The sequence below is a fragment of the Chaetodon auriga genome, chromosome 6 (genome assembly GCF_051107435.1).
Source record: "Chaetodon auriga isolate fChaAug3 chromosome 6, fChaAug3.hap1, whole genome shotgun sequence".
Taxonomy (NCBI): domain Eukaryota; kingdom Metazoa; phylum Chordata; class Actinopteri; order Chaetodontiformes; family Chaetodontidae; genus Chaetodon; species Chaetodon auriga.
The window spans coordinates 20,602,988-20,617,847 of record NC_135079.1 but is presented as its reverse complement, the minus strand read 5'-3'; the positions used below and the strand labels follow the sequence as shown (position 1 = coordinate 20,617,847).

The window sequence follows — 14,860 nt, the reverse complement described above, 5'->3', positions numbered from 1 at the left end:
CACACTTTCTAAAGGCGCGACAGTCCAGCTAAAACAGACCTGGTGCATAAAGATAGCAGATGGAGGAAAGGAGCGGGTGGACACACACACACACACACACACATACACACACAATAGCGGTGGATCGTCTCCTGTAGCCACAATGGAGGCAGAACACGACGCAGCAGTATACTGAGGACAGTGGTGCACAGAGCAAAGCTTTGGTGAGCAGGAACGTGAAGATGCAGGAGTTGGTCAGGTCGCGTGTGTCAGGATTGGCGGATCACAGACGGGTTGCTTCAAAATACGGAGCATGTGTGCAGACATGCCACTCCACCGCTGAGCTCTTTTGTACACGCACAGTAGAGGATTTCAGATTTCATTTTCTATAACAATTTAGTTCCTAAATAACAGCAGAGGAAAAGACAGTCTGTGATTTTCCTTTCAATCGTGGACAGTTGATCTGATCGGCACGAGCCTAGCTGGCAGCGAGAGTGATTCACCATTCATAACTTTGAACGTGGGCTGCGGCTGCCATCACTGAAAGAGTGAACGCCGTGACAAGGGCCGGCTGTCTGAGTGCTGGATTTGTTTCATGAGTTCAATGAATATTGCACATTTCTCAGTAACTCAATTTGAAAGTGACTACAAATCCCTCTGTGCACGTCCTTTTACGTGTCAAATTTGTGCAGAGTGCGTTTAGTTCAGAATCATTCCTATTGGTTTTAAAGCAAAGCACACTGATTATTACTGAGTACTGAGTGATCGCCTTAACACTGAGGATTGTGACACTTCTGTTTTCATTTCACCATCACCAAACACAGTTTTTAGAATCCTTGAGTGAACCAAACATTGGAATGATTTTTGTTTTGCTTCGGTACATTTGTTTTTAGTTCCAAATACTAAAGAACATGTTTCCTGAGCACACTGACCTGGACCCCTCCACTGTAACACCTCCTCCTCTTCCACCCCTTCGTCTTGTTCCTCCCTGCCGCTGTGCGTCGATCTTTGCTCCTCCCCATCCTCGTCTTCATCGTCGGGGCCTCCTCGAGAGTCCTGCGTCCTGGGCTCTGCATGTACGACACAAACAGTCACGGTTAAACACATTCGAACAGAAGCAGCAAAAACTTCAGCTTCGGCCTTCGTGTGTGTATCTACAAGTGTGTATATGTGGCTGTTGGTGTGTGTATGTGTGTGTGTGTGTGTGTGTCTGGGCAGTGGCTGATCCTGTCTGTTGATCAAAGGCAGCGGTGAAATGACTGCCTGAGCTGTGTAACACGACACCACACCACACAGAGATGGATGCTTTGATTCTCGCTGCAACTCTGAAGAATCAAAGGCTCATCAGAATCGTCTTCACTCTCTACCTTCAGTCTGGACTTTCTGCAGCCTCTCTCCATCCGTCCTCCATCCATTTCTCACTCTCTCCTCGTCAACGCCCGCCATCCCTCCCTTGCTGAGGGTAGGTGGATCTCACGATGCTCGTCTTCTCCCTCGTCTTCCTCTATCTGTCCGTCCCCTCCCCTTCATCCCCTCGGCCTGTCACCTTCAGCAGAGACTGAGGCTGTCTGTGTTCCTCTAATCAGCATTGATACCCCTGCTATTGATCAAGCTGATTACACAGCCTCCTGCTCGCTGATCAAAGAGATCTGTGTGTGTTCCTGCATGTGGCTGGACCCATGTGTGTGTGTGTGTGTGTGTGCAAATCTGAATGTCTGGACGTGTGTGTGTTTGTGTGTTTATAACGTGTTTATCTGGCATTCGTATATGTGAACCCTGAACTTTGCCTGTGCAGCTGGTATCAGCCGGTTCATCAAGCTGCTGGGTCCCTCCCTATTAGTGGGACTCATGATTAGTTAGATTAGATTAATAGTTACATCACAGCACCTCAGGCTATCTGAGCTGAAGATCTCTCTCTCTTCTTGTTCTCTGGTCTTGCATCATCATCAGGCCAAGGGTTACAGTGACTCAAAAGCTGACTGCACGTAGACGGATTACCAACATTCACTGCTACTCGCACTGAAAAATCTGACTGGACTTAGAGCAAAATAAAATGACCCGGACCTTTAAGGCGGAAACTTCAGTTGACAGATGAGGAAACGATTTAAAAAGCCAAACTGTTTCTAAACGCACTTGTGTAAATCAGTTAATTCTATTACTTGTTCAACGTGCAGTCAGGCAGTCAGTGTTGTGTAATGGATTTCATGATTAAAAGTACCTTCCCAAACTAATTTGCTGCAGAGTATAAAAGCACTGCGACAGAGATCATCCGTATCAATATGAAACGCTGGGTGAAATCATCCACAAAATGGCGCATTTTATTTTAGGCAAATTATCTCATTTCTCCCCTCCTGCCTCGTACACGCTGTCGCTGCATTCTCCCTTTAAAAACAAGAGGTAAAATGCTGATGTGCAATGACGCTGCATGTAGGTTAAAGTAGGTAAAAGTAAATAAAAGCTACCTTTCTGCGATGGGTTTGGACTGGAGCAGGACAGATATATCATCACAGATATATCAGTGCTGGCCTATGCTGGCTGATACAGTAGGTAGAGAAATACAAAAGATATCTTTGAGTTGAGACACTACGTCTCCATTACGCAGTTTGCTCAGCAGAGAGCACTGAAGTTCATTTCTTTAACTGGAAAATTTTCCTGCTTCGCTGTTATGTGAGTCAGAATTCTCCAAAAAACAGTCAAAAGGGAAATGTTTGTGTTTGAGTAATACTGACCAACACATAAGAGAGACACCAGATTTTCAAGGTTTCAGTTGTGTACACTCTGCTGTGTGCGCTACCTGGATTATTTTTTGACCACAATACTGACACTTTAAGTATTATATGTTCATATGAATGCAACTTTTTGGAGTTTGTACACAGTGATAGCTGAGTGAGAGTCTGATGCATCTTGCCACATGACCAATTTAGTTAATGGATGGTAGCCTAAACAATAGCTACACTAAATATAATGACTTTGCTGTGGGGAATAGCTCTTCTTCCCACAAGGTTTATGTTCATATATTATAAAAGTGACTCAATTTTATAATGTTAACTGAGGTGTTTTCAGTTTGAAGTTCTTTCTTGGCATGTGGTGCCTTTTTTTAATAACTTCCTCAGCTTTGGAGGGTAACTTCTCTTTCAGCACTTAAGCATGACGTCTAAAGCCGTGTAAAACAAAGCTTGTGTTGATGAAGAGGGGGCAGCACGTTACTGCAGGCAGAGCGGCTGAGGCTTGCGCTCTGCTTGTTCAGCAGGTGTTTGATCAATTGATCAGTGTGATCAATTGTCTCCCTTTTGTTGCACTTATGGATAATGAACATTGTGCCCATTGACTCCTGTAAAATATAACCTAAAGTCAGTTTCACTCCTTCTGCTCTTCTGCCCTCCAGAAGTGGCTTTTGTGCCCCTCAGTTTTCTTTCTTCACCTGTAGTTTAAATTGTGTGTGTGTGGTAGGACATGGGCGTGCTGACAAAAAAAAAAACAAAACTGCAGACTGACTGGCTGCTGTGTTTATTTCTGTGGTGTCATAGGTATCCATATCAAATAAAAATGTTCAAGGCTGATCAGCATTATCAACGGAAATGTTATCACGATCCCTTATCGAGATCGTTTTATCGCCCAGCCCTGATTATAGGTTTGGTGACATTATTATTACAGGCCTCTTTATTTAAGTTAATCCTCTTTGTCTCCTCTTTCCTTCTGTCCTTTGTCCGAATCCCTGTTGTCCCCCTCCTCCTCCCAACTTTTGCCCTTCTCTTCACTTCCTCCTTCCCAGCTCCTCTTTTGTGCTCTCCCTCCCCCTTCATCCCACCCCGTCATCAAACCTCCACCCCGATAACACCTGAGCTGTCTGCACAAAGCCCGTGTTTACCCTTGCATTCCCGCTCCGATAAACAGCGATAGCGCCCGATCGATACCAGCCATAAACGTCCCACGGCCACGTGACGCCCTCACACTCCACTGTTATTAATGTAACAGTTGAGAGATTGGATCTGCATCGTCAAATAAATCAACACACACGCACACAAACACAAACACACACAAAGAGAAGCAGGTGCACACATACACACACCAACCATCTTCACGTCACGTCCACCTTTCAACCTCATCCACACGCAAACACTCATACATGGCGACATACTGTACACACACTAAAGCAAGCAGACCCACACACACAAGCGCACACACACACACACACACACACACACACACACACACACACACACACACACACACACTCACACCCCTCCCCCCTGCCTAAACAGTGCCATTATTTTCAGCTATAAATCACATTGAATGGCACATTGATTTTATCCTGCAGGGGCTGAAACGAGGGAGGGGAGCTGGAGACACAGTTATTGCGTTTAATATTATCAATATTATCTCCCATATCATCTCAGACAGGGAGGCAGGTATCAGGAGGAGTCGACAGACACTTTTCTGCCAAACCCCCTCCTCCCTCTCTCCCCCACTATCCCCCCCTCCTTCGTGAGACAGTCTCCATCAATCTGATAAGCTGAACTTCCCCTGTCACACCTGCAGGGCAAAGTCACCCAACAATCTCGCCTCCTAACTTCTACAACCCTCTATACATTTCTGTTTGTCTGCTTTATGAATTCAGTGCTGCCTTTTGCGTCTTTTCCTCTGTTCCCTGTGTACAGTCGCAACATCGGTCAGTTGGGCGGTTGAGATGTAGCTGATGAAGGGAAGGAGACAAAACCAAGGTGTGGATCTTCAAGCCCTCCACCGCCTTAAACACACTGGCTGGAGAAAGCAAGACGTCAGCAGCAGCTGCAGTCGTCTGTCAGTGTCGAGGCTGCATTCATTCAGCCACAGCGCTGCAGCACACTGACGAGCATTTTGGCAAACCTCGCAGCCCAATTCACAATCAATGTAGTGACGCACGTACTGCGCAGTCAGTCAGGAGAGAAATAAGCAGGAGAGTAAAATACACTTCGGGTGAGACATACAGCTCAAGCTATTTGTGCATGCGTTCCATCAAATGTGCACGAGACAGACGACTGATGCAGGTGCAGACAGGCTGTTCGTACGACCACCGTTTACACTTACTAACAGTGCTGGTAATGGAGAGCGTCCCTCAAACTCACAGTCTTTGTTGCGGCTTGAGAGAGAACAGAAAACAGTCTTCTTCCTCTCCATCAGAACATTTTAATCCACCGCTGTTCTCTCTCTGCTCCCTTTCGTGCACCAGGTACTAAACATGGAGCACACACTTCTTTCTGTAAACGCCCCATCATGTTGGACTGAAGCTGTAAGGAACACGAACACAAACATCACCCGTGTGTGTCTGGATGACAGGAAGCCATCACTCCAACAGGAAGATGGAGCCAATGCTATGTATTCCATGTCTTTGCATTGTTTTCATGGACAATAAGTATCATCTGTAAATCTGGATCACATACGACATCATTATACACCGTCCCTGTTAAATAAACCCGCTGAATTATTAGAATTATTTTGTTGAACCCCCCCCACTGGTGGGACGAGACGTTGGGTAGGGCCCCAGGATTTCTCGCCTCATCCCTGCATACCAGAGCCGCAGCTACTTCCTCTGCTGGTTGCTGTTTTCCTCTATAAAAAAAAAAAACTGCCTCAAGCCCAAAGTGGACATGATTAATCGTTGAACCTATAAAATGACGTAAAAACTGTGAAAAACGTCACCCATCACAAGGGCGCCCACGCCCTAACCCGACCACGAAGGGCATGGCCAGGGACTTTTGTTGCATCGCTGTCTTCCTCATTTCCTGTCATCTGTCTACTGTCTGTAATAAAGGCATAAAAACTAAAAAAAAGCCAATCACATCATCCGGCAGTCCAAACTCACATCTCTTCAATTTATAATGACATAAAAAAAAAGAAAGCAGACAATTCTCACACTGAATATTCGTTGTTTTTTTCTTGATACATTAAACAACTGGCAGAACTTTCCGCTGGTCAACTGATCGATGGATCAGCTAATCATTTGAGCACTAAGACGATAGCAGAAAAGATAATGACCTCTGCCATTTGTCAGTTTATGCATCACACAGTCCTCCTCTATCATCTGATCAGATTCTAATGAAAGAAAAAAAAAAAAAAAAAAAAGGAGGCGGTTTACAAAAATCATTCTGATTGGCCCAAACAAGGGCATGATGATTAGAGGTCAAAAGGAGGTAACGTACTGACTAATCAGCCTAGAAGTGGATTTTATCAGGCTTCCTGTGCATGTATAAGTGTGCATGTATAAGTGTGATTGCTTGTCATCAAAAAAGGACCTTCACTTTCTGTGGGTCGCTGCAACTGTACAGCAATTCTGAGAAGAGAGAGGGAAAACACACACCACAACAGAGAGAGAGAGAGATGTACTGAACACTTCTTCCTCAATAAAGTTGTGTGTGTGCATGTGTGTGTGTGTGTGTGTGTGTGTGTGTGTGTGTGTGTGTGTGTGTGGAACCATTGTACCAGCATTAATATACTGGTTCTCTCTGTCAGGTTGAGGAGGGTGTGATGGAGAGAACAGAGCGCTTGGTGCTGTTACTGGTCGAATGTGTTTTTCTTGCTAAAGTTATCAGGGCAGTTATCGCCTGTGTGTGTGTGTGTGTGTGTGTGTGTGTGTCTTTCTCTCTCTCTCTTCCAGATGGTGGATAAGAGGCCTTGCCTTTATTAGCCAGAGCTGGCCAGATAAAGACCTGGTATTGATCCCAGGTTGAAAGAGCAGGTTCGTCAAACATGGCTGACTTACAGAGAACTGATAATGGCAGCACTGGGCAACCGAGGAACCCCAGAGAACAGAGAGAGAGAGAGAGAGGAGTAAATCAACAGAGTGATGGGGAGGGGCGTGTGTGTGTGGGTGTGTGTGTGTGTGTGTGTGTGTGTGTGTGTGTTTTCAGTCTGCCTGACTTTTCTCATCTTCTTCTTCTTATACAATCTAATACACACGTAACCCACTCCTCACCTCAAACGTGCACGCACACACACACACACACACACACACACACACACACACACACACACACATAGCTAATCTCTAATCTCGTCTCGATTAGCACCTGACAGAATTTCCATGGGTTTATCAAACCAAGCCAACCAACAGACGCTTATCACTTCCAGCCCCAAAATTTCACAAGAGCAGGAATTTTTGAGATTAAAAAAACACAGCTAGTGAAATCTTGAATAAGTCAAAAGAATATGACTGAAAACTCTGCTATCACACGGTACAAGGGGGAGGCTCGGGATAAGAGGTGCATGAGGGAGCAGATTCACTGGAGCTAAGATTGAACCCGCAGAATTTTTTTTCTTCTTTTTTTTTTTTATTCATTTAGACACAATAGAGATAAAAGAGTGATGCACGTGGAAAGCTACAACCTCATAATGGTTCTTCAGTCTTTTTTAGTTGTCTCTGGGTAACATGAACTGCCTCCTGACAGATAACAGGTAGACGTCAGTCGATGAAAGAGAGAGACCAAGTCTTGATGAGGAGATAAATTTGGTAATAACCACTAATAACTGCCGGTGAACCAAGCACCTGGGCTGTTTGCTATAAGAGGCGCTTAGTGCTGCATGTTGTCAGTGCATGGCTGTCATTACAGCCAGCGTGATTAAGTATAATAATAAAACTGCACGCACAAATACAAGGATGGTGAACATTTTGACGGTTTCCTGATCATATTATAAAAGCATGTGACAGACATCTGCAAGTTATTTGGTCACATTTGGACAGTGAAACAGTGAAAACTGCTCTCGGTCTAAGCAACATTTAGAAAGCTGTGCAGCAAAACTCATTGTTAAAATTTGTTCAAACCCTTGTGAAATGGGTGGCATGAAGCTCACTAACCAACCAGTTCACTAACACGGATGAGGGAATGTATTTCCACCCTCCGACAGTACCCAGGGAAAAATACAGCACGAAAAATAACCAGCAATCACCTTCAGGGATGAGAGATTAATGGTTTAAGTAATATAAAAGCAAAAATTCCCAAAATACTGGATCCTTCTTGTCAGATAAGAACATTTGCTGGTTTGACTGGTGGTCTACGACAGTTAACTTTCGGTATCTTTGGGTTTTGGACTATAGGTCAGACAAAACAAGCCATTTTTGACCTTTTCTAAAGCAAATGATTAGTCAATGAATCAAGAGAATAATTGGCAGATTAATCAATAATGAAAATAATTGTTGGAAAGTGTCATTTTTCAAAGCTTTAAGCAAGGATGTGTCCATTTTCCAGGCACCAACTGCATTTTAGCAGTAGTTATCTTTTTGCTGAACCAATTTTCGAGCTTCAAAGTCTCCATGAGAAGTACTATGACGGTCTTTAAATTCAAAAGACGATATTTTTACAATCAAGCTCATCTTCAGGACCAGACAGGAGGCCTACGACTGGTCCTCATCTCCTTCTTTGGATTCTATTTTTAATTAATTCTTGTGCCAGTATCTCCTGTTGTATTTGGATTTTTGACTCTCGTTTCTGGCTTTCTTCCTCTTCTCACCTTCGTTGTACAGTGGTGTGTATGGTGGAGGGCTGGAGCTGTCGCCTTCTGCTGAATCATCTGGGTCCGAGGCCCCTCCCTCTTCTCCTGATAGGCTGAGGTTGTCCGGTGTGTTTTCCTCACCGCCATCAAGATCCCCGAGGGAACCTGCGGGAGAAAGGGGAGGGAAAATGAACAACTGAATTTTCACTCATGTCAGTGTTATCCACTGTGTTCTGCTGCCTGTGGGGTCTCAGAGGGGTCCTTCAACGTCTGAAGAACTGGACCTGATTCTGATGGACTCACAAATACTGCCATCAGGATGGGTGAAGACAAATTTCAAACAGAAAAATCGAGTTTGCTTCAGAAGAGGAAAAAGCAGATCAGCGCCAAACTGCACTTTTTTTTTTTTTTTGTTTAAATATAACAATTATATCAGGTGGCCTGAACACAAAGTGCACATGAATAAAAAGAGGATCACTGAAAACAGAGCTCCACGAAGAACAGAGCTGGAGAGGCACAATCACAGAACAATATTACACTTCAGGTCTGCAAAAGGAGACGGATTGGAGTTTAATTGCCTTCCCATGGGCATCGAGTCCAAACAGACCGGTGCAGGAGAAGTGAAAAATAAAAGGAAGGGAGATTGTTAAACAAGCTACTTATGATTGTATGTACTGTACAGAAGGGAGGAAAAATACCCCAAACACCCTGATCTGCTTTTTTTTTTTTTTTTTTTTTTTCCCTTAACTGGACTCATTCAAAAAACGGTTTCAAGAATTGGACATGCTGAACGGTCTAATCCAGAAGATTAATAGCAAGAAGCCAAGGGGGACCTTAAAGCCAAATTACAGTATACCTAAAATTGTAGCTAAAAGAGTGATTAGTGTAGGGCTGATCTGTATCAATTACAGTTTCATAATCCCTGCTGACCATAGTAATTATACAGTACTTTTGATCTATTTTAGCCTGTTTGAAGATTACATCCTAAAAAAAAAATGGAGTCAGTTAATATGGATTTAATGTGACTTTTTTAAATTGCTTCATTAATTATACTCCTTCTATAAGATGAACACACCAGGCTGCTTTTATGGTACATTAAGAGCTCTAAACCTTGGGATATGCCGTCATATTTACTGGCTGTTTTTCCTGCATCTCAACGCTGAGTTATAGTTATTAGTGCTTCAAGGACTGCTGATTATAAAAGGCAGTTTCTATTATGCTCATCTGCATCGGATGACATCCTTCATTCTCCGCTCCTGAGAGGATAGCATGATAGAATTATTAATTCAGGATACCGTTTCTTTTAAGAGGATTAGGGAGTGCTAGAGTGAAGCAGAAATGGTTAATATGCTGCAGACCGCTGAGGGAGAAAACAACTCACATACATAATAATGATGTATTGGAAAGTCAAGGAGGGTGGGCACATTGTTTTTGAATAGCTAAATCAGAGTGAAATTAATACTGAGAGAAAAGCAGGATTTTTTTTTTTTTTTTTTTTTCATTTCCCGCCTTTCACCCCCCAATCCAGACAGGTTGTAAATTAATTTTCATTAGGTTGCGTCGATCGAACAGAGGGATTGTTTCGGAGCTAAAGCCGTGACTGGGGGCGTATATATTTACAATACTGGAACAAAAGGAGTCTATAATCTATACAAAGCACACAACAATACCCATGAATAAAGAAGCTTGTATAAAAAGGGAGAGGCAATTTTTCTAATTCTGTTAATTTCACTTCCAAAGCAATTAAAAGCAGGCAGAGATAATGCTGGGAAACAATCGCCGCCTGACAAAGTGTTTCTGTCTTTGTAAATGAAACATCTTTAGGCTAATTTCAACTTCCACGCCTGCATGGTTCACTCTAATTTCAGATAAAATTAACACAGCTAGATTTGGACCTTAACAAAAAAAAAAAAAAAAAAAGAGAGAGAGAGAGAGAGAGAGAGAGAAGAGGAGGACGGAAAAAAAAAAAAGATCGATCCTGTACACAATATTTTTACAATTACGTCTATGTCGCCTGAGCTTTGCTAGATCTAATTTTCAGTATCTATGAGGACATTTTCATACAATTAATTTTCCTTTAATCATAATTGTACAAAGGGACTTCTCTGTATAAAATTCCAATTATATTTCCTGTTTAAAATGTAAGTTTGAATTATGATTTCTTTCCTCATTACGGCTCTGGTTTAATGAATCAATCGCTGCATCACTGCTTTCAGACATCAAATGGCGCGGAAAAGTTTCAGCTCCACTTTCTCCCCTCTTTTATCCAAGGAGAAATATTCTCCCTTTCCACTTCTCTTCCTGTCTCGGATAGTTGGCAGAAAGGATAGCGGGGCCCGTGTGATAAGTGTGGCACATTCTACTCTATTTGCCAGTTTAAAAGTTAAAGCCTTATTAATTGTTACGGCGTGATATCCACAGGAAAATTGGACTGAACTCATTGAAGAGATGGAGAAATAATAAAGAGCCGGGGCCTACATGTGTATGTCTGTAGGAGGGACATCAATTAAGTTGAGACTTATCCAACAGCACCACTGAACTTTCTAGGTTAGGAATTAAAAAAAGGAGGATCTTCATGGAAAAAGCCTAAAGCTGACATTTATTCATACTTCCAAACTAAATGTTCTCGGGTGAATAAAATTCGAAATACTGAAAGATAATAAATCCTCCGACTACTTCACATCAGTTCCTGGACAGACGGACTCACGGTTTTGATTAATTGTCTCTATGATGTGGAAACTTTCAAGAAGTCATTAATAGGCAGAGAACACAAGAACAGTGAGAAAAAACAAATTCAGTTTTCTTTTCTTTTTTGTTTTGCTTTATTTGTTTGGATTGCTTGACATTTCAACTTTCAATACCTGGCTGTATTTCTATATTTAAATGCTATGAACATTAACATAATGTACTAACCCCATAATGTTTGGCATGTTTGACTTGATGCACATCTTGAAACAAAAAACTGTTTATGGAAACTATCAACTGCAGCAGAAACAAACAGTCTATTAGTATATTCGTCAAGTCACAGAACAATAATCACTGAATAATCGATACACTGTCTTTTCTAACTAAAGAAGCCAAATACTCACAGGTTCCAGTATTGCGGTGGTGAGGATTTCTTGTTTTTATGTGATAAACTGATCGTCTAACAAAACAAGCCAACTGATAACCGTCATGGTGTGCACTGGGCAGAAAGTTTGACAACCATTTTTCAGTATTTTCTTACATTAAATGAAGCACATATTGAGCGATTATTCAAGACATGAAACAAATCGTTACTTGGAGCCATAATGGGTAAATTTCTACTGGTATTCAAACAGGACTGAGGTTCGATAACCAGACTTAGGTGCTACCAGGCTCAAGACCTCGACCCGGATCTGGGGCATCTAATTCAATGACCTGGACTGCGATTGGCTAAAAATTCCTCAACTAACATGTCAGGGGAATATAAACATAATGACAGATGAGCGGTCTTGAATTAAATTCACGAGTCCCCGCTGAATCCAGTCCGCCACCAAGATGAGACCGAGGCAGATGTGGCAGCACACGAGTACTTGAGCTCCAGCGCAGAGACTGCAGCTGTCTGTCTTGGAGGAGCGAGGAGAGGCAGAACAAAGTGCTGCAGCTGATGAAGGCACCAAAGATACTGCTTTATTAACTCTCCGTCCACATCAAACCTGCAGCGAGCAGCTCGCTGATTAAACACAGAGACAACACACATCAAACCTGCATGCTCAACAAGCCTGATTAAACAGACACAAGCCTCGCCGCTCTCACGCTAATAACCCGCCGCACAAAAAATACATTAGACCTGAAAGCAAGAGAAGTAGAGGGAGAGAGAGGCACACTTGTATCAGAAAATCACAGACTTGTGAAGAGAAACATTAAAAGAGGATATTTAGAGAAAGAAAGGAGGAGAGGATGGGAAGGAGAGGAGGATGTGTGATAATCAATCTCTCAACTCTCTCGAGAGAAACTAAGGTACCTGACACAGAGCCACGCACTGGAGAGGGGCCACTTATTGATCAGAGTGAAGAGAATTACCCTCCACTGAGGAAATACTTTTAATCAACTTTGCACTTTAAACATTTCCCTCAGCGCTGCATAGCTTATCACAGCTTCATGGCCACCGTTCCTTACCATCAACCCTCGCACAAGAGGAACCATCCGCACAGCCCACGATATCGATCCGTTATATTCAGCTTCAATAAAAATCAGCTTTTTCTCCTCAGCCTTTAGGATCTGAGCTGCTAACGACCCAATACTCTGGGGATGACAAACTCAATTAAAGCAATACATTTTTTCGACAGGTCTGAAATCCCGGGGACTTATTGACCCTCCCGCACATCTTCGCATCTAATGTGATGATGATGAAGTTCCCAGATTGCAGTGGGGTGCGATAGGTGACACATAATGGTTGTCGGGATGAGGATAACGCTCAGCTATTTAGGCCTGCAGACTAATCAACATTTACCAAACCTCTGTAACATCTCTCAGATGTTCTGAAACGAATCTGTAGAGGTGGACGATGCAAGTTTGAAATTCCTGTAGACTTAAGTATAATCAGACTTTAAACTGTCGATTAATTTCTCCATTTGCACCATTAAAACATCACAGAGAGTTCCTCTCATGCCACTAGTTATAACTCACATCACATAATTTACCCAAAGAGGAGTCACATGAAGTAGTTCCTACATTCAGCATAGCTGTGCCTATTGGCTGAATCATCCTGCTGGTATGTTCAGGTAGTGCAGATCAGCTAGTTAATGAGGCAACAAGAAGAAGAAGCAACTGTCAGACTTCATGAGGGCATCTGTTTTTAAGCACAGATCTTACACGGCTCTATTTAGCATTTCTTAGTATCACAGATCAAATGATTTATTTATAACATAGCAGAAAATACTGAAAAAGGCCCATCACTTCCCACAGATATTCAACTCAGAGTGGCAGAAAAAACAGAGACAAGCAGCAGCTTCTGAAAAAATGCCATTTAGCTTAATCTTCTAATAAATTACTAGGACAATTAATCAAAGGTCAAAATTGTTTTTTTTATACATTTTCTATCAATCTACAAAGCAATCAACAGCTAGCACGGAAATGTTGCCCTACGGTGGATTTTCAAAATAAAATTCCAAAGTACTGGTGGTTATTTTGCCTGAAAACATTACAGGGACAAACACCACAAAGACCAGCGGTCACAGCCTTTATGTCCAAATGGAGAACAATGCAGGACAGTGGAGGAGAAATTAACACTGCTGATCTCTTAGTGTCCATGTCTGACCAGATGACATTCCCATGATATCAATATGACAAATAATGCTCAGAGGAACACTTTGTTCGCCACTTCATGGGTCTATCAGGCAGGAGACTTCCTCCATATTCTGTATTATAGCATCTGAGCTGAAGAAACGCTGAGCCTCTGAGGTGATTCCAGGTAGACATTTTCAAGACAGCACGTCCTGAGTTTTCAGCCCAACTTGTACCACTTTGGTCTCACCTTGTTGGACTGAGAGTGTCCCACAAGACAACCAGTGACGCCCACAGCTTGAAGGACTGTGCCTATACTCAGAGAATCCAGAGTTACGGTATGTAACTGACATTCTGTTCCATGTAGGCTTCTCCCTCGAAGGCTACCATGACCCATCAGCACAAACTGACCCACTTCAGGAGAAATCGATAACCAGTGCATACCTTGCCAATGCATCGCAGCACGTACATGAAAGTTCCACTAATATTCCTGCTTACATACAGCCGTGCGTACTCGATTAATGTAATGACGTGTGTTCGTCTGTTCAACGTTCATTCCCGTTCATCATCATTCATTCAACCTCCTCCTTGAAAAGTCGGCGTTGCAGTATTTGTGCATATCCAAAAACCTGTTGACAGAAATGTGGGCTTTTATTTTGTGCATGTATTTCTGCCCCAGCCTCACAAACTGCTGGTTAGGTTGATGTTGATGCCTGTGGGAGAATCCTCCACTATACGCCTACACCTCTCATCTCAACACTGGCCTGCACCTTAGGTGTCTCACACGAACACTGCACATATGTAAAGACTGCACGAATAATAGAGTTCTGATTATTAATGCTCGATTATGGCAAAAATAATCACAACTATTTGACATGTCTTTTTAGGAGTGCATTTCTTTGAACTTCAAACATATTCCAACTGAATGACAAATGCAAAAAAATGATATGATAGGATTTCAAGAAGGCCGGAAGCCAAAATCGTAACTGAAAATAAAACTTGATTCATCTCTGGGCCTCACTTCTTATAATTAGTAGAATCGAATTTTATTATCTTAGATTCAAACCCAACTGGCAGTCTCTCTCACACATCACCTGATCCAAAATCAAACCTCCAAACGTTGTGTTAAACTTTGTGACAGCAGCAGCCATCGCGTCAAAAAAGTGTC

General features: G+C 42.6%; 1 protein-coding gene across 1 annotated transcript in view; it reads right to left on the bottom strand.

Moving 5' to 3' along the window:
* The window catches only part of zfpm1 (zinc finger protein, FOG family member 1), a 97,985-nt gene that overhangs the window by 43,500 nt on the left and 39,625 nt on the right, over positions 1–14,860 (bottom strand). Inside the window, exons 2-3 of the mRNA XM_076732658.1 lie at positions 8,464–8,610; positions 912–1,049 (exon numbers count right to left, since the gene is read on the bottom strand). Of these exons, the coding sequence (XP_076588773.1) occupies positions 912–1,049; positions 8,464–8,610 (285 nt within the window). The remainder of the gene's footprint in view (positions 1–911; positions 1,050–8,463; positions 8,611–14,860) is intronic.